At 42.0% G+C, this 22,306-nt stretch overlaps 1 protein-coding gene and 1 pseudogene across 1 annotated transcript; both read right to left on the bottom strand.

Annotated features, from left to right (window-relative positions):
- Positions 1 to 5,234: 5,234 nt before the first annotated feature.
- On the bottom strand, positions 5,235 to 13,170 carry LOC121844163 (zinc finger protein 3-like; the record flags this gene model as incomplete). Its single annotated transcript, XM_042314083.1, has 3 exons — positions 12,499 to 13,170; positions 6,038 to 6,215; positions 5,235 to 5,641 (listed from the first exon to the last, which is right to left on the bottom strand). Coding segments are annotated over exons 1-3 (594 nt in total), but the record flags the coding sequence as incomplete, so codon positions are not given.
- A 2,385-nt stretch (positions 13,171 to 15,555) lies between these two features.
- Positions 15,556 to 22,082, bottom strand: LOC121844162 (annotated as a pseudogene).
- Between the last annotated feature and the right edge of the window lie 224 nt (positions 22,083 to 22,306).

Here is a 22,306-nt window from a genome sequence, read left to right as displayed (position 1 = left end):
AGAGAGGAAAGAGGAAAGTGGAGAGAGAGGAAGGTGGAGAGAGAGGAAAGTGGAGAGAGGGGAAGAGAGGAAAGTGGAGAGAGGGGAAGAGAAAAGTGGAGAGAGAAGAGAGGAAAGTGGAGAGAGGGGAAGAGAGGAAAGTGGAGAGAGGGGAAGAGAGGAAAGTGGAGAGAGAGGAAGAGAGGAAAGTGGAGAGAGAGGAAGAGAGAGAAAGTGGAGAGAGGAAAGGGGAGAGAGGAAAGTGGAGAGAGAGGAAGAGAGGAAAGTGGAGAGAGGGAAGAGAGGAAAGTGGAGAGAGGGAAAGTGGAGAGAGAGGAAAGTGGAGAGAGGGGAAGGAAAAGTGGAGAGAGGGGAAAGTGGAGAGAGAAGAGAGGAAAGTGGAGAGAGGAAAGTGGAGAGAGAGGAAGAGAGGAAAGTGAGAGAGGAAAGGGAGAGAGGGGAAGAGAGGAAAGTGGAGAGAGGGAAGAGAGGAAAGTGGAGAGAGGGGAAGAGAGGAAAGTGGAGAGAGGAAAGTGGAGAGGGAAGAGAAAGGGAAAGTGGAGAGAGAGGAAAGTGGAAGAGAGGGAAAGAGGAGGAAAGTGGAGAGAGGGGAAGAGAGGAAAGTGGAGAGAGGGGAAGAGAGGAAAGTGGAGAGAGAGGAAAGTGGAGAGAGAGGAAAGTGGGAGAGAGGGGAAGAGAGGAAAGTGGAGAGAGGGAAAGAAGAGAGGAAAGTGGAGAGAGAGGAAGAGAGGAAAGTGGAGAGAGAGGAAGAGAGGAAAGTGGAGAGAGAGGAAGGAAAGAGGAAAGAGGAAAGTGGAGAGAGAGGGGAAGAGAGGAAAGTGGAGAGAGGGGAAGAGAGGAAAGTGGAGAGAGGGGAAGAGAAAAGAGAGAGGGGAAGAGAGGAAAGTGGAGAGAGAGGAAGAGAGGAAAGTGGAGAGAGGGGAAGAGAGGAAAGTGGAGAGAGGGAAGAGAGGAAAGTGGAGAGAGAAAGAGAGGAAAGTGGAGAGAGGGGAAGAGAGGAAAGTGGAGAGAGGGGAAGAGAGGAAAGTGGAGAGAGGGAAGAGAGGAAAGTGGAGAGAGGGAAGAGAGGAAAGTGGAGAGAGGGAAGAGAGGAAAGTGGAGAGAGAGAGGAAAGTGGAGAGAGGGGAAGAGAGGAAAGTGGAGAGAGGGGAAGAGAGGAAAGTGGAGAGAGGGGAAGGAGGAAGTGGAGAGGGGGAAAGTGGAGAGAGAGGAAAGTGGAGAGAGAGGAAGAGAGGAAAGTGGAGAGAGAGGAAGAGAACACACTGGAGACAATAAATTATTTTAACTACAAAAACAGATTAACGTTAATAAATGGGATTATAGATATACAGATGGTAGCAAGCAAGGCTAAACAGGTGAGTGGGTCCAGCATTTGATACACAGGATTGGAAATAAGCATAAAACGAATGACTGTGGTGTTTGTTTTGAAGCCAGAAAGACATCCACTAAAAAAACATCTAATTTCAGGGGGAAAATGGAGTCCCTAGAGAAAGTACAAGATGGGTGTCAGGGATGGAGCGGCAGTATTATCATAAGGAGATGTGTACTTGGAAAATGGAGGAGGAATGGAGGGAAAAAGAGAGGGAGAAAGAGGTCTAAGAGAGAGGGAAGAGGGTGAGCTCGATTTGGATAAAAATGGTGGGGAAAAAAGGGAGATGGTTTGTCAAAGAACAAATGGTAGAACGTGTAAGCAGAGTGAGCTGAAGACAGGAGAAGAAATGGAAGTGAATGAGGGTGAAGTATCGGAAGTGAAAGGTGTGGTAAAGTTATCGGAGACCGAGGTATACACCGAGGATGAGGAAGAGTCTGACAGTAGGAGTGAAGTTTATGGAAAAAGTGGACTCTTGCCTTTTGGCTGATCCATTTGTGGTTTCACGGTGGGTGAAAAAAAGAGTTGGGTCATGTGGAATCGGAGGGAGTAACTAGAAGTTGTCTAGTGATAATTGTTTGTATTTCTGTTGGGCAGAAAGGTGTTCCTATGTGGCAGCAGTGTGTAGTAGGGAGGGTCCAAGGTGTTCCTATGTGGCAGCAGTGTGTAGTAGGGAGGGTCCAAGGTTTGAGAAGTGTGCAGAAGGGCATGAGACAAAGGAATGTGTAGCATTGGGGAAAGTAGTGGAATGTGTTAATTGTAGGGGTGCCCATGGAGCTGGGGATCAGACATGTCCTGTGTGAGAGAGAGGCAGGTTGAGGTTTCCAGGGTTAGAGTAGAGCAGAAGTTGTCATATGCTGAGGCAGTGAAGAAAGTAGAGGAAGATGGGTTAAGGGGGAGGAGTGGTGAGAGTAGTAGAGATATACCCGTACAGAGGGATAGGCCAAAAAAGTGAACTACTCTACAGTAGTGGGTGTTTTCAATCACGTAACATGTGACACACACATTTAATTGCACCACCAACCAACCCTACCATTATTTCAGAATATATTTTTTAAATGTATATATATTTTGACATCTCAAAACATCTATTAACTCTTCAGCAGTAAAATCTTGTACACCCAGGTACTTTTCAGCAGCTGCCCATACACTCATTAAAAAACACACGACCCCATGTCAGTTCATGCTGCAAGAGGTCTGATAGGTTGGAGGACGTCCTCCAGAAGTTGTAATAATTACTGTGTAAGTCTATGGAAGGTGGTGAGAATCATGAGCCTCCTAGGTTTTGTATTGAAGTCATTGTACCCAGAGGAGGACGGAAGCTAGCTGTCTTCCAGCTACACCATGGTGCTACCCTACAGAGTGCTGATGAGGCTACTGTAGACCTTCATTGCAAAATAGTATGTTTTAATAAATTACTTGGTAACATGATTATATTTAGTATAGTTTTTATCTAAAAAGGATAACTTAAAATGTTTGAAACATTTTTTTTCTGAAAAACCACTGAGGATGGTGCTTCTCTTCCCCCTGACCCCCCCACATTACATTGATATGCTTTGGAATGTCTAGCCAGTGTATCAGGAAAGCTAGCTAGATTTTGGTTTAGATATACAAATGTAGTTCGTTAGCTACCTCAGATTTTTCTTTTTTCTGCTGTGCTGATGTTAGCTGACTGGATGCCTTCATCTTTGAGATGAAAGAGAGGATTTTTTTTTTTGATAGAATAGAATCACTTTTCAACGTTCAACGACATGGCAACCCCAAGAGTTGAGAATTCAGTTCTGTTTCAAAATCCTCTAGTTGAAAGTGATGGCTACAAACAGACATTTTTCTCACATCAACTGGATAAACCTTCACAGGGCGGTTCTCCAAGTCCTGAAATCGCTATGAATTCTGGATATTGTGATTTGCTTACAACCAAAAAAATGTAGCTGGCCAGTTCTAATTTGCATGTAGTGATGAATTAAAATTTTATGACTTGATATATTAATAACATATTAATGGACATACACTGAGTGGACAAAACATCATGATCACCTGCTCTTTCCATTACATAGACTGAACAGGTGAATCCAAGTGAAAGATGTGATCACTTATTGATGCCACTTGTTAAAGCCACTTCAAATCAATGTAGATGAAGGGGAGGAGACAGGTTAAAAAGGGATTTTTAAGCCTCGAGACAATTGAGATTAAGGCAGTTTATACAATTTAAAAAATAATTACAAAATATTAACAGATTTCACAACACACTGTGTGCCATCAGGGCCCTACTCCACCACTGCCACATATCTACAGTACTAAATCCATGTGTATGTTATCGTGTGTGTATGTTATCGTGTCTGTATGTTATCGTGTCTGTATGTTATCGTGTCTGTATGTTATCGTGTCTGTATGTTATCGTGTCTGTATGTTATCGCGTGTCTGTGTTATCGCGTGTCTGTGTTATCGCGTGTCTGTGTTATCGCGTGTCTGTGTTGTTTTAATCTGCTCTTTAAATCTAATTTTACTGCATCAGTTATTTGATGTGGAATAGAGTTCTATGTAGTCATGGCTCTATGTAGTACTGTGCGCCTCCCATAGTCTGTTCTGGACTTGCGGACTGTGAAGAGACCTCCTGTGGCATGTCTTGTAAGGTATGCATGGGTGTCCGAGCTGTGTGCCAGTAGTTCAAACAGACAGCTCGGTGCATTTAACATGTTAATACCTCTCATAAATACAAGCAGTGAGGAAGTCAATCTCTCCTCCACTTTGAGCAAGGAGAGATTGATATGCATATTATTAATATTATCTCTCTGTGTACATCTAAGGGTCAGCCGTGCTGCCCTGTTCTGAGCCAAATGCAATTTTCCTAAGTCCTTTTTAGTGGCATCTCACCACACGACTGAACAGTAGTCAAGGTGCGACAAAACTAGGGCCTGTAGGACCTGCCTTGTTCACAGTGTTATGAAAGCAGAGCAAGAAAGAGATGGATATGACTGTTCAATATATGTTTTCTATTGATCCTTTATTTAGGGATCTGGAACCGGTGTCGGAGCGGAAGATGAAATACGGCACATTTTTGCTTTCTGGTGTTTTTTTCATTGGCCCTAAATGAGCAAAGCTCTTCCCACAAAAACAGACATAGGGTTTCTCTCCAGTGTGTGTTCGCTGGTGTGAATTTAGGCTCCCTGATTGACTGAAACTCTTTCCACAATGCTCACAGCTGTAAGGTTTCTCTCCTGTGTGTGTTCGCTGGTGTGAATTCAGGTGTACTGATTGACTGAAGCTTTTCCCACACTGATCACAGCTATAAGGATTCTCTCCTGTGTGTGTTCGCTGGTGTGTATTCAGGTGTACTGATTGACTGAAGCTCTTCCCACACTGATCACAGCTATAAGGCTTTTCTCCTGTGTGTGTTCGCTGGTGTATAGTTAGTTTTTCTGATACAGCAAAGCTCTTTCCACACTGATCACAGCTATAAGGCTTCTCTCCAGTGTGTGTTCGCTGGTGTACAGTCAGGGTGGAAGCTAGAGCAAAGCTCTTCCCACATAGACAGACAAAAGTTCTCTCTCCAGTGTGTTGCCTGGTGTCTAATCAGGGAGGAAACTACAGAGAAGCTCTTCCCACAGTGATCACAGCTGTAAGGCTTAACTCCTGTGTGTGTTACCTGGTGTCTATTCAGGGTGGAAGCTACAGCAAAGCGCTTCCCACACTGATCACAGCTGTAAGGCTTCTCTCCAGTGTGTGTTAGCTTGTGTGTCGTCAGGTGGACTGCCTGATTGAAGCTCTTCCCACACTGATCACAGCTATAAGGCTTCACTCCAGTGTGTGTTAGCTTGTGTGTCAGGTTGCATGACTGGTTGAAGCTCTTTCCACAATCAAGGCAGGGGTAAGGCCGCTCCCTGTATGAATTCCGCAAATGATATTTGAAGGCGTTAGAAGCAGTAAAACACTTCCCACATTCTGGGCAGCTGTAAGGCTTCTCTCCAGTATGGATTCTTTGGTGTACTTTAAGACCTCCTGCACAGGTGAAACTCTTCCCACACTGAGAGCAGCAGTACGGTTTCTCTCGGGTGTGAATCCGCTGGTGCATAATGAAGCCACTCCTGCGAGTGAAACTCTTTCCACAGTCAAAGCAGTAGTGGTGAGTTTTCTTCCCTCTACATCTCTGCTGGTGTTTCTTGAGGTGTTCTGATCTGGAGAGACTCTTCTCTGTCACGTCAGTAACATGTTGTTGAGGCTCCCCAGATGATAAGCTCCTCCCACTGAGAGAACGACAGTTAGGGGTGTCACCTGTGAAACAAAGACACTGAATAATAGGTTTTGGAAATATGGGTCCATAAACACTTTCTTTTTGTTATTTAGCAGACGCTTTTCTCTAGAGCGACTTACAGGAGCATATAGGGTTTTGTACTTTTCTCAAGGGCACACAGACAGATTTTTTACCTAGTTGGCTCAGAGATTTTAACAAGCAACTTTTCGATTAGTGGCCCAATGCTTTTAACTACTAGACAACCTGCTGTCTTTATCATCAATATACACTCATTGGTCAGTTTATTAGGTACACCCCCTCCATTCACAAAACTGGATCGATAATTTACTGGCCACTGAGTGTTTACTGTTTATGAATTAATTAACAGAAGTTGCAGAAGCAGATTGTGGTCTCATCCACCCCCCCATTGTTCTTACTTGATGAAATCAAATCAACCTCCTCATGTCCTTCTCTCACAGTTCCACTCTGCCCTGGTGTTTTCCTGCAGTCGACCAGCCTCACAGACACCCTCTTCAGATCCAGCAGTAAGGCGCTACCAGGAGAGTTGTGACCAGGGGACTCCGGCAGGTTGGAAGGGGACGGACTAGCTCTGTCCTGGTGACCACAGGAAGTATTGTACATAGAATATCATTAGACCAAACATTTGATTACTTTAGTCTGAATCTCTGATTGATTGGTGCATACTAATATTGCATTTATCCTGAAGTGCATCACTGATCACTACTTTCCACAACATTTTCAATCACTTTGGCAGATTTTTCATATGGAAGTGGTATATATACAGTGGGGTGAAAAAGTATTTAGTCAGCCACCAATTGTGCAAGTTCTCCCACTTAAAAATATGAGAGAGGCCTGTAATTTTCATCATAGGTACACTTCAACTATGACAGACAAAATGAGGGGAAAAAAATCCAGAAAATCACATTGTAGGATTTTTTATGAATTTATTTGCAAATTATGGTGGAAAATAAGTATTTGGTCACCTACAAACAAGCAAGATTTCCATCCACACAGACAGTGTGGTGAAGAAGACTGAACAGCACCTCTTCAACCTCAGGAGGTTGAAGAAATTCAGCTTGGCCCCTAAGACCCACAAACTTTTACAGATGCACCATTGAGAGCATCCTGTCTGGCTGAATCACCGCCTGGTATGGTAACTGCACCATTCACAACTTCAGGGCTCTCCAGAGGGTGGTGCGGTCTGCCCAATGCATCACCGGGGCACAATGCCTGCCCTCCAAGACACTGACAGCACCCAATGTCTCAGGTTGGCCAAAAAGATCATCACGTTCATCAACCACCCGAGCCACGGCCTGTTCACACCACTATCATCCAGAAGGCGAGGTCAGTACAGCTTCTCTCTCAAGGCCATCAAACTGTTATATAGCCATCACTAGCCGGCCTCCACCTAGTACCCTGCCCTGAAATTGTCACTAGCTGACTACCACCCGGTTGCGCTACCATGCACCTTAGAGACGGCTGCCCTTTGTACATAGACATGGAACACTGGTCACTTTAATAATGTTTACATACTGTTTTAACCACTTCATATGTATAAACTGTATTCTGGTGAAGTCCATAATATTCAACTAGTCCTGTATATACTGTATTCTAGTCCATCCTATTCAACTAGTCCTGTCAAGGCCATCCTATTCAACTAGTCCTGTATATACTGTATTCTAGTCAAGGCATCCTATTCAACTAGTCCTGTATTCTAGTCAAGGCCATCCTATTCAACTAGTCCTGTATATACTGTATTCTAGTGAAGTCCATCCTATTCAACTAGTCCTGTATATACTGTATTCTAGTCAAGGCCATCCTATTCAACTAGTCCTGTATAAACTGTATTCTAGTGAAGTCCATCCTATTCAACTAGTCCTGTATATACTGTATTCTAGTCAAGGCCATCCTATTCAACTAGTCCTGTATATACTGTATTCTAGTCCATCCTATTCAACTAGTCCTGTATATACTGTATTCTAGTCAAGGCTATCCTATTCAACTAGTCCTGTATATATACTGTGCTGTGAAAAAGTATTTGCCCCCTTCCTGATTTCTTATTTTTTTGTCACACTTAAATGTTTCCGATCAAACACATTTTAATATTATACAAAGATGAACTGCATTTTGTGTTTACTTGGGTTAAGTGATCATTTTATTTACTAAGGGAAAAAAGCTATCCGAACTCTCATGGCCCTATGTGACAAAGTAATTGCCCCCATTAGTTAAATCATGAATTATCTGTGGTTAATCACATTCTTTGGAAAGCTGAGTTAAATTTCATGAGCCACACCCAGGCCTGATTACTGCCAGACTTGTTGAAACAATAAATTACTTAAATAGAACCTGTCTGACAAAGTGAAGTAGGCCAAAAGATCTCAAAAAGCAAGAGATTATGCCTCGATCTAAAGAAATTCAGGAACAGATGAGAAACAAAGTCATTGACATCTATCAGTCTGGAAATGGTTACAAAGCCATTTCTAAAGCTGTGGACTCCAGCGAACCACGGTGAGAGACATTATTCACACATGGAGAATTTGGAACAGTGGTGTACCTTCCCAGGAGTGGCTGGCCTACCAAAATTACCCCAAGAGCGCAGCGACGACTCATCCAAGAGGTCACAAAAGGACCCACAACAACATCTAAAAGAACTGCAGGCCTCACTTGCCTCAGTTATGGTTGAGTCATGAACACTGACCTTAAGAAAGACACTGGGCAAAAATAGCATCCATGGCAGTGTCATGACTTTGCCCTCTTTGGACACAGCTCTGCACCATCCCCCTACCAGCACCATCCCCCTGCCAGCACCATCCCCCTGCCTCTGTCTCCTACAACTAGGCTGCTGTGGTCAGAGAGGTCGTAAATTCCTGGAGGAGATTATCTTCTCATGGCCACAGTATAGAGAGAGAGCGTGAATTTTCATAGAGAGAACAAAGGAATTTCTTCCACCTCACAGAACTTGAGGTCCGAACAACATTTATGTTCTGGAGAATGTATAAAAGATCGGTGAAGAATCCAGCTACGAACTGGTCCATTTGGTACAATTTTGTGAAACAATACGGCCACATTACCATAACGCTGTTTATACAATAGCCTCAGATATGAGACTTACATCTAATTGTTGTATAAGATGAATGAGTGAGGATGATACTGTTTGTGAAATTGTGTAATGTGATTTTGGACTGTTTAATGAAGGAAACTCCAAATCCCTTTGGAGTTTAACTAAATCAGAGGAAGTCCATTTCTGAATGGCTTAAAAAAACAAAAATGAAGGTTTTGGAGTGGCCCACTCAAAGTCCGGACTTGAATCCGATTGAGATGCTGTGGCGTGACCTTAAAGGCGGTTCATGCTAAAAAACCCTCCAATGTGGCTGAATTAAAACAATTCTGCAAAGAAGAGTAGGCCAAAATTCCTCCACAGCGATGTGAAAGACTCATTGCCAGTTATCGCAAAGGCTTGATTTCAGTTGTTGCTGCAGAGGGTGGCATAACCAATTATTAGGTTTAGGGGGCAATTGCTTTTTCACATAAGCCATGAAGGTTCGCATAGCTTTTTTCCCTTAATAAATAAAATCATCACATAAAATGCATTTTGTGTTTACTTGGGTTATTTGTGTAATATTTAAAGTTGTTTGATGATCTGAAACATTTAAGTGTGACAAATGTGCAAAAAAATAAGAAATCAGGAAGGGGGCAAATACGTTTTCACAGCACTGTGCACACACACACACACACACACACACACACACACACACACACTATTCTATCCTTCAGGTAGAAGATTTAGTATATCCACATACTGTCTCTACATCCTGTGATGGAAAATGTTATCATGTGAAGAGCAGCCTTGAAAATGTTGATCTTTTCTAAATGTCAAATAATCCTTGGTTCCTGCCAATTATTCCTCCTCCACCAAACTTCACAGTTGGCAAGATGTATTACAGCAGGCAGCATTCTCCCCCCTGCCAAACCCAGATTTGTCATTCGGCGGTGAGCCTTACACCACTCCAGCAGACGCTTGGCATTGCGCATAGTGACCTTAGGCTTGTGTGCAGCTGCTCAGCTATGGAAAGCCATTTCATGAAACTCCCGATGAACAGTTATTGTGCTGACGTTGCGTCCAGAGGCAATTTGGAACTCGGTAGGGAGGGTTGCAAAAGAGATGATTTTTACAGGCTACGCGCTTTAGTCCTCGGCGGTCAGATTCAGATATTGTGTGGCGTACCAGTTCTCCATTGAGCCAGTGTTAATCCTCTATGTTTCTACGTCACAATAACAGCACTTACAGTTAACTGGGAAGCTCTAGCAGGGCAGAAATTTGGCATACTGACATGTTGGACCGGTGGCATCCTATGGTGATGCCACGGTGAAAGTCACTGAGGTCTTCAGTAAGGCCATTCTACTGCCAATGCTTGTCTATGGAGGTTGCATGGCTGTGTGCTCAATTTTATACACCCGTCAGCAACGGGTGTGGCTGAAATATCCAAATCCAATAATTTGAAGGGGTGTCCACATACTTATGAATGTACTGTATTTATACTCTGAAACTAATATTTATATATTTCTGAATTCCATTCTTTTACTTTTAGATGTGTAACATTATTGTTGTGTATTGTTAGATGTTACTGCACTGTTGGAACTAGGAACACAAGGATTTCACTACACCCTCAATAAGATCTGATAAGTATGTGACCAAAAGAATCTGACTTGATTTGTTTTCTCAGCTACAGTTTGAGTTATGTCCTGCCTGACAGTGAAAAATGGCAAGATCTTACCATAGCGTGGACTATGGAGGAGCTAGCTAGCGTTTGTGGTAGAAATGTCAACATTGTTATTCAAATGACCTATAGAATATTTTTTAATTAGTACTTTCACACTGTCTGTTGACCTGAGAGGAGCCTCTGAGGCTTAATGCTGGCAGTTGATTTATGATGCCTTGGTGATAAGACCTAAAGACTACATTCCATTGCATGATTAGTGTCTGTGTCAAATGCTGGTCTGTCTGCCAGGGCCAGGAAAACTCTCCCCCCAGTTTCTCTTTCCCACATCACAAATGGACACTGGACTTCATCTGTTGTGGGAAGGACCCAGTGTCCCATGTTTATACATAAATTATAATACAACAAGCAGTAAATGACCGAGACAGACATTTGGCGCCATGTAAATTTCGCTGTCTGTTACTGTCTGTACCCTTGTATAATTTCACAAATCTGTTAGTTATGAGGGCTCAGGAGGACTATAAAAAGTAGTAACCCAACCCTGCTTATTTGGGCTTTTTGCTCTACACCATCTGGTAACCGTTAACCCTCCATTACTGCAGTAATTAACAAAGTGGGATGGTTTTGTAGAAATATAAAAGTCTCTCCTTTTGATTAGAATAATTACGGGGCTGTAGTGGAACAGGTCGAGAGCTTCAAGTTCCTTGGTGTCCACATCAACAACAAACTAGAATGGTCCAAACACACCAAGACAGTCGTGAAGAGGGCACGACAAAGCCTATTCCCCCTCAGCAAACTAAAAAGATTTGGCATCGGTCCTGAGATCCTCAAAAGGTTCTACAGCTGCAACATCGAGAGCATTGCATCACTGCCTGGCACGGCAATTGCTCGGCCTCTGACCGCAAGGGTAGTGCGGCAGCCCAGTACATCACTGGGACAAAGCTGCCTGCCATTCAGGACCTCTACACCAGGCAGTGTCAGAAAAAGTCCCTAAAAATGGTCAAAAACCCCAGTCAGTGTTCTCTCTGCTACCGCACGGCAAGCAGTACCGGAGTGCCAAGTCTAGGACAAAAAAGCTTCAACAGTTTTTACCCAAAAGCCACAAGACTCCTGAACAGGTCATCAAATGGTTACCCGGACTATTTGCATTGTGTGCCCCCAACCCCTATTTTTACGCTGCTGCTACTCTGTTTATCTTATATGCATAGTCAGGAACTATACATTCATGTACATACTACCTCAATTGGCCTGACCAACCAGTGCTCCCGCACATTGGCTACCCAGACGTTGACTATCTGCGTTGTGTCCCTCCACCACCAAACCCTCCTTTACGCTTCTACATGTACATACTACCTCAATCAGCCTGACTAACCGGTGTCTGTATATAGCCTTGCTACTGTTATTTTCAACTGTCTTTTTATTTCTTTATTTACCTATTGTTCACCTAATATATTTTTGCATTATTGGTTAGAGACTGTAAGTAAGCATTTCATTGTATGGTCTACACCTGTGGTATTCGGCGCACGTGTAAAATAAACTTTGATTTGACATCATTGGTTCTAAATGGACAGAAATGTGCACCTGAGGTAGTGCTGGAATAGTGGAGGCAGCCCGTTTTCTTTGTGACTTTCGGTAACTAAATCAATAGTTATTTAGTAGTTCTAAAATGTCGGAAACATTAACCGGCTTGAACATGCTGTAGGTCATGTAACTGTTTGTTAAATACAAAATGTTTTGTGGGTTTCACCGGTTTTATGATTGAACATGTGGTTGAATTTATTCAGCCACTGTATTCTTGTCTCGGCTGTGTCAAGGCATATGAACTAACAGGTTATAGAGCAAACACAATTATCACAACACATAGGTTGTAATATGGCTATTTTTCTGCCTTGGCTTCCTGGCGACTTTACCCACACACCCTTACTGCAAGATGTAGGCTCATTTCTCCATGGTTCTGACTTAACCTGCCCATTGCCTTGTATCAATATGTGTGCTTTAGGCTAAGACAAAATATCCCTCGTTTTTATTTCCACAATTGTTTTTTTGTCCCGCTGTTCAAATTAAACGAATGGATATGGAAGGTCAGAAGATGACAACTAGGCCTAGACATGTTATACACCACAATAAGCAAATTGTTAATAAAAGTAAACCAAACTTACCCGATCCATCGTGGAAGCTATTATTTCTTCAAATAAAAACACGACAGTACATCTGTAGCTAGCCTACACTAGTTACTTTCTTTGTTGCAGAATTCAGATTTAAAAAACAGCCAGATCAGAGCAATCAGACGTCCTTTTCAATATCAAAACTTTAGTGGTGACAAATAAATGTGATGTAGGCTAATCTCACATAGATTTGACCTGATCTATTAAAGTAAAAACGTTTAAAGCCCTATTCACCAAGAATCGTGTTATCTGTTCTCGTCTAACTCTACCCGAGAGTCTGTTGGAACAACGTCCTCTTCGGGAGTCCAGATAGTTTTAATTGTCTGAGGCCCAGTAAGTGTAGCCTATAAAATACCAGCCTGATTACCGCTGCGCTGTCCGTGCAGCGAACCAGTGAAACCCAAAGTATGTTCAATCCGACGTCCGCAGTGGAATTTTACAGCAATGCAACCGTGCTAGATGTTAGGGCATTCACACTTCCTGCGAGAAGGGCTGTTGTAAAGCAAGAAAACGTCTTCTTCTTCGGTATAATGGCGGTTTGCATACAATTATTATTGGTGCATGCTGCCACCTACTGATTTGTCTTTTTATCAGCTTACTATTTTCATTACACTTCGTGACAAAAATTGACGAGACAACTAACCCTACACCCATTAAAACTTCATAATTATTCCACTTCTTTGACCCTCTGATCCTACACCAGGCCATAAGCCTGGGAGGACGGGATATTATCCTTCAAAACACCTTGTAACTCTGCAGTAAAATATTGTACACCCAAGTACTTCTCAACAGCTGCCACCACAACATCTATCCACTGTGATTTACATTATATTCCTGTGGTACAGTTGACAACCATGGCTATTAAAACAAAACAACCTTTCTGTAGCATGTTATTCCTGTCATTCTCTATTGACCTCCGCCTAATCAGAGATCCTCTCAGGATCCCTCACCCTGGACCCATCTTCCTCTAGTACTCTCTTCACTGCCTCAGCATACAACACCACACCTTCTGCACTACTGTGATCCTGGTAACCTCAACCTGTCTTTCTCTCACCGGACACATCTGATCTCCAGCACCATGTGTATCCCTACAGTTTATACACACAACTTTTTACATCAATACTACACATTCCTTTCTCTCAGGTCCTCCTGCACACTTCTCACATCTAGGAATCTCCTTGATACACACTGCTGGAAGGAAGTAGTCAAGGAAGGGAGTTTGTGTTTATACAGGAAGTACCCCCCTCCACAGAATTGTCAATTTAAAGAAATGTAGCCAATTTATTCAGTACTACGTTTAGCTAATATTAGATAGTTAATCCAGAGATTCTTACCTTTAATGCTAGATCATTGATTGCAAGATATTAGCGCTTGTCACTTAGTCTTTTAATATATGCATAACAGTAAACCTAGACACTTGCATATTATAGTATTCTGAGTGGTGACTGAAGGCTTGTTACCTTGACTAGATTCATTGTTACAATTATGGGTCTTTAGCATCATGTAATATTGAGTCAGAGTCTAAATGTTCTTCACTCTTCACATTCTTCTGGCAACGGTCCATACTTGGTCCCTTACTCTTTTCATTTGCTTCAATGATCTTCACATTTTCCTAATGTATTTTGGTCCTGTTTCATCCATCTGATAAACACATTACATTATCAAAGTATGTGAATTTGAATATTTTCTCGCTCTTACGTTGACATCAAAGTCCTGAGGCATGGAGTGACCTCTGAAGAGTGGAGATCAGGGTGGAGGTGGTAGCCAATGATGAGGTTGGGGTGCGGTTTGGGGTTCTCCCTGTCCTAGGCCTGGCCACTTTTTAAAGGTAATTTTTATGACGTTTCAGAACCACTTGTCAAACCAAGTTAAGTGTATAATTTTATTTTTAAAGCAATGACAGGCAATTCTGATATGCATCCTAGATTTAAAAGTTCACATTTCTGTCGATCTGAACATTCTGAAGATGTGTCTGATGGACAGCTGTGAATCTAATATTCCCAATGATATATGATTAAAGGGCAAACATGAGTAATAACCTGATGTACTGTATGCTGACGTTGTCATAGGGGTTTTACCCTATGGGCAAACTGAAAGGGATGGAGGGATGAATAGAAAGAGTGATAAACACACAGAAAGGTACCATTGCTGCTGTGATAGAACACATTCAACTGTAGGGACATAGTGATTCATTTTCTTTTAAGGTCTATGAGACATTTTCACCCCGACTGAGCCCCCTGGCTCATTGACCATAAGGCCTACAGATTAATTCAGTAAAAAAAAAATATATAATTGTGTGTGATTGTGCAGTTGTGTACATTTCAATAACTCCTTTCTTTTCATTTTAAATGTGTATTTTTGTGTATTGTTAGATATTACCGCAATGTTGGAGCTAGGACCACAAGCATTCATACATCTGCAATAACATCTGCTAAATATGTGTATGTGACCAATACAACTTGATGATGAAACTGTGTATTTGTGTGTGAGTACAAGTACATAGGTTTGTGTGTGGGGTGTGCAATTGGTGGAGGGTGGTATGTGTATACTATAAACATTGGTGAAGTAACACATTAAACATTGGTTTAGGTGTTATTACATGATCGGTTGAAGTTATTACATTCATAAAAAGTTGTTACATGATACCGTAACTTACTACATTAAATAGAGAAGTTATTACTATAACAATTTAACATTATCATATTAACCAACAAGATATTACATTTCCCGGTTTTATTACATTATAAATCTAAAAGTTATTACATTAACCGTTGTCACAAGACACAATATGCATAGATATAGCCTTTAACTTGTGAATATTATTATTCAATGCATCATTGATTCGTTTTAGAGTACGTAAACACACACGTTGACTATGACATTCTATGGTAACATTTATCCATTCAAATCCCAATGTGTGATATTACATAGACACAGGGGAGACCTGATGCTGGATCAGAGCTGCATATTATGCTCCACAGAGGTTACCATGGTGATCAGACTGAGGCAACTGTCTAAGAATGGGAGATGGATATGACTGTTCACTAGATGTTTTCTATTGATCCTTTATTTAGTAATCTGGATCCAGTGTCAGATAGGAGGGAGAGGAAATATGGCACATTTCTGCTTTCTGGTGTTTTTTCATTGGCCCTAAATGAGCAAAGCTCTTTCCACATAGACAGACATAAGGTTTCTCTCCGGTGTGTGTTCGTTGGTGTGTATTTAGGGTCCATGATAGACTGAAACTCTTCCCACACTGATCACAGCTATAAGGTTTCTCTCCGGTGTGTGTTTCGCTGGTGTCTATTCAGGTGTTCTGATAGCGCAAAGCTCTTCCCACACTGATCACAGCTATAAGGCTTCTCTCCAGTGTGTGTTCGCTGGTGTCTATTCAGGTGTCCTGATAGAGCAAAGCTCTTCCCACATAGACAGACATAAGGCTTCTCTCCAGTGTGTGTTACCAGGTGTGTAGTCAGCTCTCCTGACCGAGCAAAGCTCTTCCCACATTGATTACAGCTATAAGGCTTCTCTCCAGTGTGTACACGCTGGTGTATGCTTAGAATTCCTGTGTTAGCAAAGCTTTTACCACAATCAAGGCAGGGGTAAGGCTTCTCCCCTGTATGCATTCTCAGATGAGATTTGAACGTGTTAGAAGCAGCAAAACTCTTCCCACACTGTGAGCATCTGTAAGGTTTCTCTCCTGTATGAATTCTCAGATGAGATTTGAAGGCGTTAGAAGCAGCAAAACTCTTCCCACACTGAGAGCAGCAGTACGGTTTCTCTCCGGTGTGACTCCGTTGGTGCATTATGAAACCACTCCTGCTAGTGAAACTCTTCCCACAGTCAGAGCAGCAGTGGTGAGGTTTCTTCCCTGTACGTCTGTGCTTTTTGAGGTGTTCTGATCGGCAGAGACTCTTCTCTACCTTGTCACAAACATGTTGTTGAGGCTCCCCAAATAAGTCCCTACCATTGAGAGAGCGACAGTTAAGGGTGTCCCCTGTGAAACAAAGACATTGAATGAATCGTTTTTGGAAATATGGGTCCATAAACATATCACCATCGATATACACTCAGGAGCCAGTTTATTAGGTACACTACCCTGTTCATGAAAATAGACCACTCCTACAGACAGTGTCACGCGTCTGTGGCTTGCTATATAAAGCAGGCAGACAGGCATTCAGTTACTGTTTGATTGAACATTAGAATTGGCCAAACAAGTGACGTAAGCGACCTGAGTGTTGATGCCAAGTGAGCTGGATCCAGTATCTCAGAAACGTCCGACCTCCTGGTCTTTTCACGCACGACAGTGTCTAGGGTTTACCAAGAATGGTGCGACAAACAAAAAACATCCAGTCAGAGGTGGTCCTGTGGGGGTAAACGGCTTGTTGACGAGAGAGGTCGAAGGAGAATGGCAAGAATTGTGCAAACAGAAAAATAAAGGTGCAGTACAACCGTGGTGTGCAGTGTGACATCTTGGAACGCACAACTCGTCGATCGTCGCCACTGATGAGCTATTTAAGTAGATGACTACACTGTTCCACTACTATCAGCTAAAAACAAGAAGAAGCTGCTCCAGTAATAACGCTATCACCAACACTGGACAATTAAGGAGTGTAAAAACATTACCTGGTCCGGCGAATCCCGTTCCTGTTGCGTCATGCTGATAAGATTCAGGACTGGGTGTAATCAGGATGAGTTCATGGCACAGCCGGTTGTCAACGATACAGGATGTTGGTGATGGTGTACTGGTGTGGGGAATGTTTTTTCCTGGCACAAGTTAGGTCCCTTGATACCAATTCAGCAACATTTTAACGCCACAGTGCTGACCAAACCCAATAGAGTATCTTTGGGATGAGATGGAACGGACTGTTGGCAGCACGAATGTGCCACCATCCAATCTGCAGCAACTGTGTGATTCCATTGCGTCAGCATGGACCAACATCACCAGGGAATGTTTCTGACACCTTGTAGAATCCATACCCTGAAGAATTCAGGATGTTCTGGAGGAAAAGGGGGGTCCGATCGGGTACTAGATAGGTGTACCTAATAAACTGGCCAATGAGTATATATTGTTTATCAATCAATTAACAGAAGTTGCAGAAGCAGATTGCAGTCTAATCCACACACACCATTGTTCTTACTTGGTGAAATCAAGTCTTCCTCCTCGTGCTCACCTCTCAAAGTTCCACTCTGCCCTGGTGTTTTCCTGTAGTCGACCAGCCTCACAGACAGGCTCTTCAGACCCAGCAGTAAGGCGATATCAGGAGAGTTGCGACCAGGGGACTCCGGCAGGTTGGAGGGGACGGACTAGCTCTGTCCTGGTGACCACAGGAAGAATTGTACATAGAATATCATTAGACCAAACATTTGATTACTTTAGTCTAAATCTCTGATTGGTGCATCCTTATATCTCCTTTCTCTTTTATTGTGTAATTGTTCACTACTTTCCACAAATGTACAGATTTTTCAAACGGAAGTGGTTTATATATATTTTTACTCTTAGTACAAATGACAAAACTGATGACACTTGGAATGCCCCATTTTATGTTCAGAACCTTGATTGAGCATTCATTGGAGTTGAACACATCTTTCACCCCTGAGTTAGTCTTGGTTAACCCAGAACTAAAGTCTCACGTAAATGGTCAGCCGCTCTATTCAGTTCTGGGTTCATACGTGTTAGGAGAGATTAGGAGATGTTAGAAGGAGGAGCGGAACCGGAATGAGGAGCTCCCCTGTCTCTTTCAAGATACGGGCCGAATGTCCTCTCCCCTTCCGAAATGTGAAAGATGGTAACACCTGCTAAATCATGATCTGTTCAAATAACCAGTGATGAAAAATCTAAACACCAGAACTACTGCTGCTAGTTATCCCACTTGGAGCATGTTGAGAAAATGTCAGTCTCATAGTTTCAGTATCCTTATACAGTACATACATAGAAGAAACCATCAGTTATAGGGGTATTGTGGCATGTAGTAGAAACCCACAGTAAAAAGGTATGGGTGTAGCCTGGTGCAATTTCTGCCCCATGTAACATTGCTCAAGATCCACCTTTCTATGTGACATGTTACTGTAACAGCATCCTCATCTAAAATGGTTGGTTTCAGAGTATCAACAACATTCAGATAATGAGTGGATTATACCACCCAAGTATTTCAGCAGTGCATGTACACTACATCATTTCAAATGGGTTTTAGATTTTTTTTAAACTGAAAGTAAACTAGACACTATCATTTTATTTTCGTAGCTCAGATTTGAGCAGTTTGATTAAATTATTGTTAAATGTCTTAAACAACAGGAAGATATTTTCAAAAGTAATCAACTGAAAATGTTAAAAATGGCCTAAGAGTTTTGAAACAGATTTTTGTGCTTAGAGTTGTGAAAATGTACCACATACTTGTGAAAATTGCACCAAAGACAATTGGTAGAGTCATGGGCTGGAGGGAGTTTCCACCATATGTTTTATACCAGTCATACTGTCCATAGCACTCACTTCTGTCATCATGAAGTGCTTGAGAGACTAGACAAGGATCATATCACCTCCATGTTACCTGCCACTCTAGACCCACTTCATACCGCCCCAACTGGTCCACAGATGATGCAATCACCATCACACTGCCCTATCCCATCTGTAAGAATACCTATGTAAGAATGCTGTTCATTGACTACAGCTCAGCATTCAACACCATAGTGCCCACCAAGCGTGCCGCCCCAAGCTAGTGAAGGTAGGAAACAACATCCACTTGAGGTAGGCCTACACTAGAAGAATCCAACAATGATGCACGCAAGTTGTCTACATTTTAAACCGTCTAATAAATATTTTGGCAGTAATTAAGGAAGGCACAGTGATGCCGAAACGTTGGTAAATACCCATTAAATTGCTGGGATATTGTACATGGAGTGTGTGACTTTCTTTATTTTGATAGTTAAAAGGAATTAAGAAAATAAAAACATTCAAAAGAACAGAATAGCATATTCTGAGTTTAAAGGTTGACTCAGCGATATAACAGGCTATAGGTGCAAAGTAAATAGCATGGTGGGGAAATTTCCGAATAACCATGAACATTGAAGCACAAGGCTAAACTTCTCCAATGTTTGAAAAAATTATACTGAATAAATACATAACGCAATTTCAAAGATTTTAGTACATATGAGGAAATGAGTCAGTTGAAATAACTTCATTAGGCCCTAATCTATGGATTCCACATGACTAAGAATACAGACATGCATCTGTTGGTTACAGCTACCTTAAAAAAAGGTCTTCACGATGGGCCTTAAGATCTCATCGCTGTATTTTTGTGCATTCAAATTGACAATCGATAAAATGCAATGGTGTTTGTTGTCCGTAGCTTATGCCTGCCCATACCATAACCCCACCGCCACCATGGGGCACTCTGCTCACAATGTTGACATCAGCACGCTGCTCACCCGCAAAATACACATGGTCTGCAATTGTCAGGCCTGGTTGGAGGTACTGCCAAATCCTCTAAAACAACGTTAGAGGCGGCATATGGTAGAAATTAACAGTACATTCTGCCAACAGCGCTGCTCGACATTCTTGCAGTCAGCATGCCAATTACACGCTCACTCAAAACTAGGAGACATCTGTGGCATTGTTTTGTGTGACAAAACCACACATTTTAGAGTAGCCTTTTATAACAACTTCTTGATATGCCACACCTGTCAAGTGGATGGATTATCTTGTAAAGGAGAAAGGCTCACTAACCGAGATGTAAACACATTTCTGCAAAAAAATAGAGAAATAAGCTTTTTGTGGGATCTTTTGTTTCAGCTCATGAAACATGGGACCAACACTTTACATGTTACATTTATATTTTTGTTCAGTGTTTATGAAAGCAAGACCATCATGATTCATTGACCGGGCGTTTTTTTCTTGTAGAAATGTGGAGCCTGCCTGTATTTCCTTAAACCTTTCGAGCAATACATGTCATTCAGAAGAAAAACAAATATTTCATAACATATTTTCTTGCCCTCATTAGCGCCTCACCACTAGAACGGCAGTGCAAATATCCAACACATGGGCTAGTCCACCATCCAGATCAGAGTTGGAAAAATAATCAAGCCGGTCAAATGGCAGTTGTTCGTTTGGCACTGTTGATCTACACAGATGTGGATTAAAATGTCAGGAAGACGAGAGAAGGAGCATAATAGAATCTATTCTGGATGTTCGGGACTGGTGAGTTTGTCCTGATGTTAGCCAGCATGCATCTGCTCTCTGCAGTCCACAACATGCTGTTTGCATTTGTATTGTTTTCTCAGCTACAGTTTGACTTGTGTCCTGTCTGACAGTGAAATATGGCTAGATCTTACCGTAGCTTGGACGACAGAGTAGCTAGCTAGTGCTGTAAAAGCCAAATTGCATTGCAAGGTAGTATCGTGACAATTTCCACAAAGTTTGTTGTTGGTTTTGAAATTATATAGTTAGCCATCTATGTTTTGTGGAAATATTTAGGGCTGACATTTGGAAGTGAATTATCTATCGTTAGATGCCTTCTGTGTTCAAGTCAGCTGTTGTTGCATGACTCTAGCAAGCTAATGGCTGAAGTTATTTGTGTAACAAATCTTCCGTAAACAAATATAGCTAGATACATTTATTTGCCTGTTCATTAGCTAGCTTTCAGCTGTTAGCTATTTACAGAGGCTAGCTGTTGGACATTGGACAAGCAAGCTAATAGCAGCTGTGTTGTTGCAGAACAACAGAGTTTCTGACTCGTTCAGATAGAACTCTTGAGATTCGGCTGAAATATGTCAGCATTGTCAAATGCTACAAAAAAAAGGAGCTCATTGTTGGTTCCTAATGGACAGAATTATGCCTGTGAGAGCGAGTATTTATAAAAATGTAATAAAATCTGTTGAACCTACACATTTAGTCAATCCCGACATTTTTTAAAATGACATGGTCACTTTATGGTAGCTAGATGCTTGTTTTAAATCTGACTTCTAGACTTGAGGTATGTGGGCGTAGAAAATACTCTGAAAACTCAATTGCTAAAGACCCTGTTAGAAATCCGGTCTATGGTACTCCGTAACGGCTGGACAGATCATGACGAGGTGGGGACTGTGTTGTGTTTATCCAATCAAGTTCATTTGCGAGATTTCATCGACATTGGCGTCATAATGGCTTAGATTCGATGGTAGGGAAATTGTACTTTATCATTGAGCTTCAACCAATGCAAACTCCGCGAGACTAGAACATAATGGAATAGAACTAAATAATATGAAAAATGTTGCAAAAGTGAGACGTAACATGCATCATTGGTGTGGCCTCTCAATGGCCAATACATATCAGCAATCCAGGGTTTATATACATCACTGGTGTAGCCTATGCTTAATTATTTCTCCATGGTTCTGACTTAACCTGCTAACCATTGCTTGAATCATCAATCTGTGTGCGATTGACTAGTGGGCTACTTTGCTGAAATAACCACCCTGGTTTCTTTTGTCTAGACGTTCAAAGGGAACGCATAGATGTGGAAGGTCAAAGAAAACTAGACCTAGACGTTGTATACTCCACAGTAAGGACACTGTTGATAACAGTCAACCAAACTTACCCGATCCATCTTGGGAGCGATTCTTTCTTCAAATAAAAACCATGAAAGTAAAGGTGTACGCTAGAGTTACGTTCCTTGTCACGGCGTTCAGATAAAGAAAAGCTAGACCAGCGCCATCAGACGTCCTTTACATATCAAAACTGGATTTAAGCTGTGACAAACAAACGTCTCATAGAGACTAATTTTACATCAGAAAGATCCTGTGAAATTTTATTTGGTTTGAAAACTCGACA

This window comes from Oncorhynchus tshawytscha, unplaced genomic scaffold (genome assembly GCF_018296145.1).
Source record: "Oncorhynchus tshawytscha isolate Ot180627B unplaced genomic scaffold, Otsh_v2.0 Un_contig_3343_pilon_pilon, whole genome shotgun sequence".
Lineage (NCBI taxonomy): Eukaryota > Metazoa > Chordata > Actinopteri > Salmoniformes > Salmonidae > Oncorhynchus > Oncorhynchus tshawytscha.
This window is presented reverse-complemented; position numbering and strand designations above follow the sequence as displayed.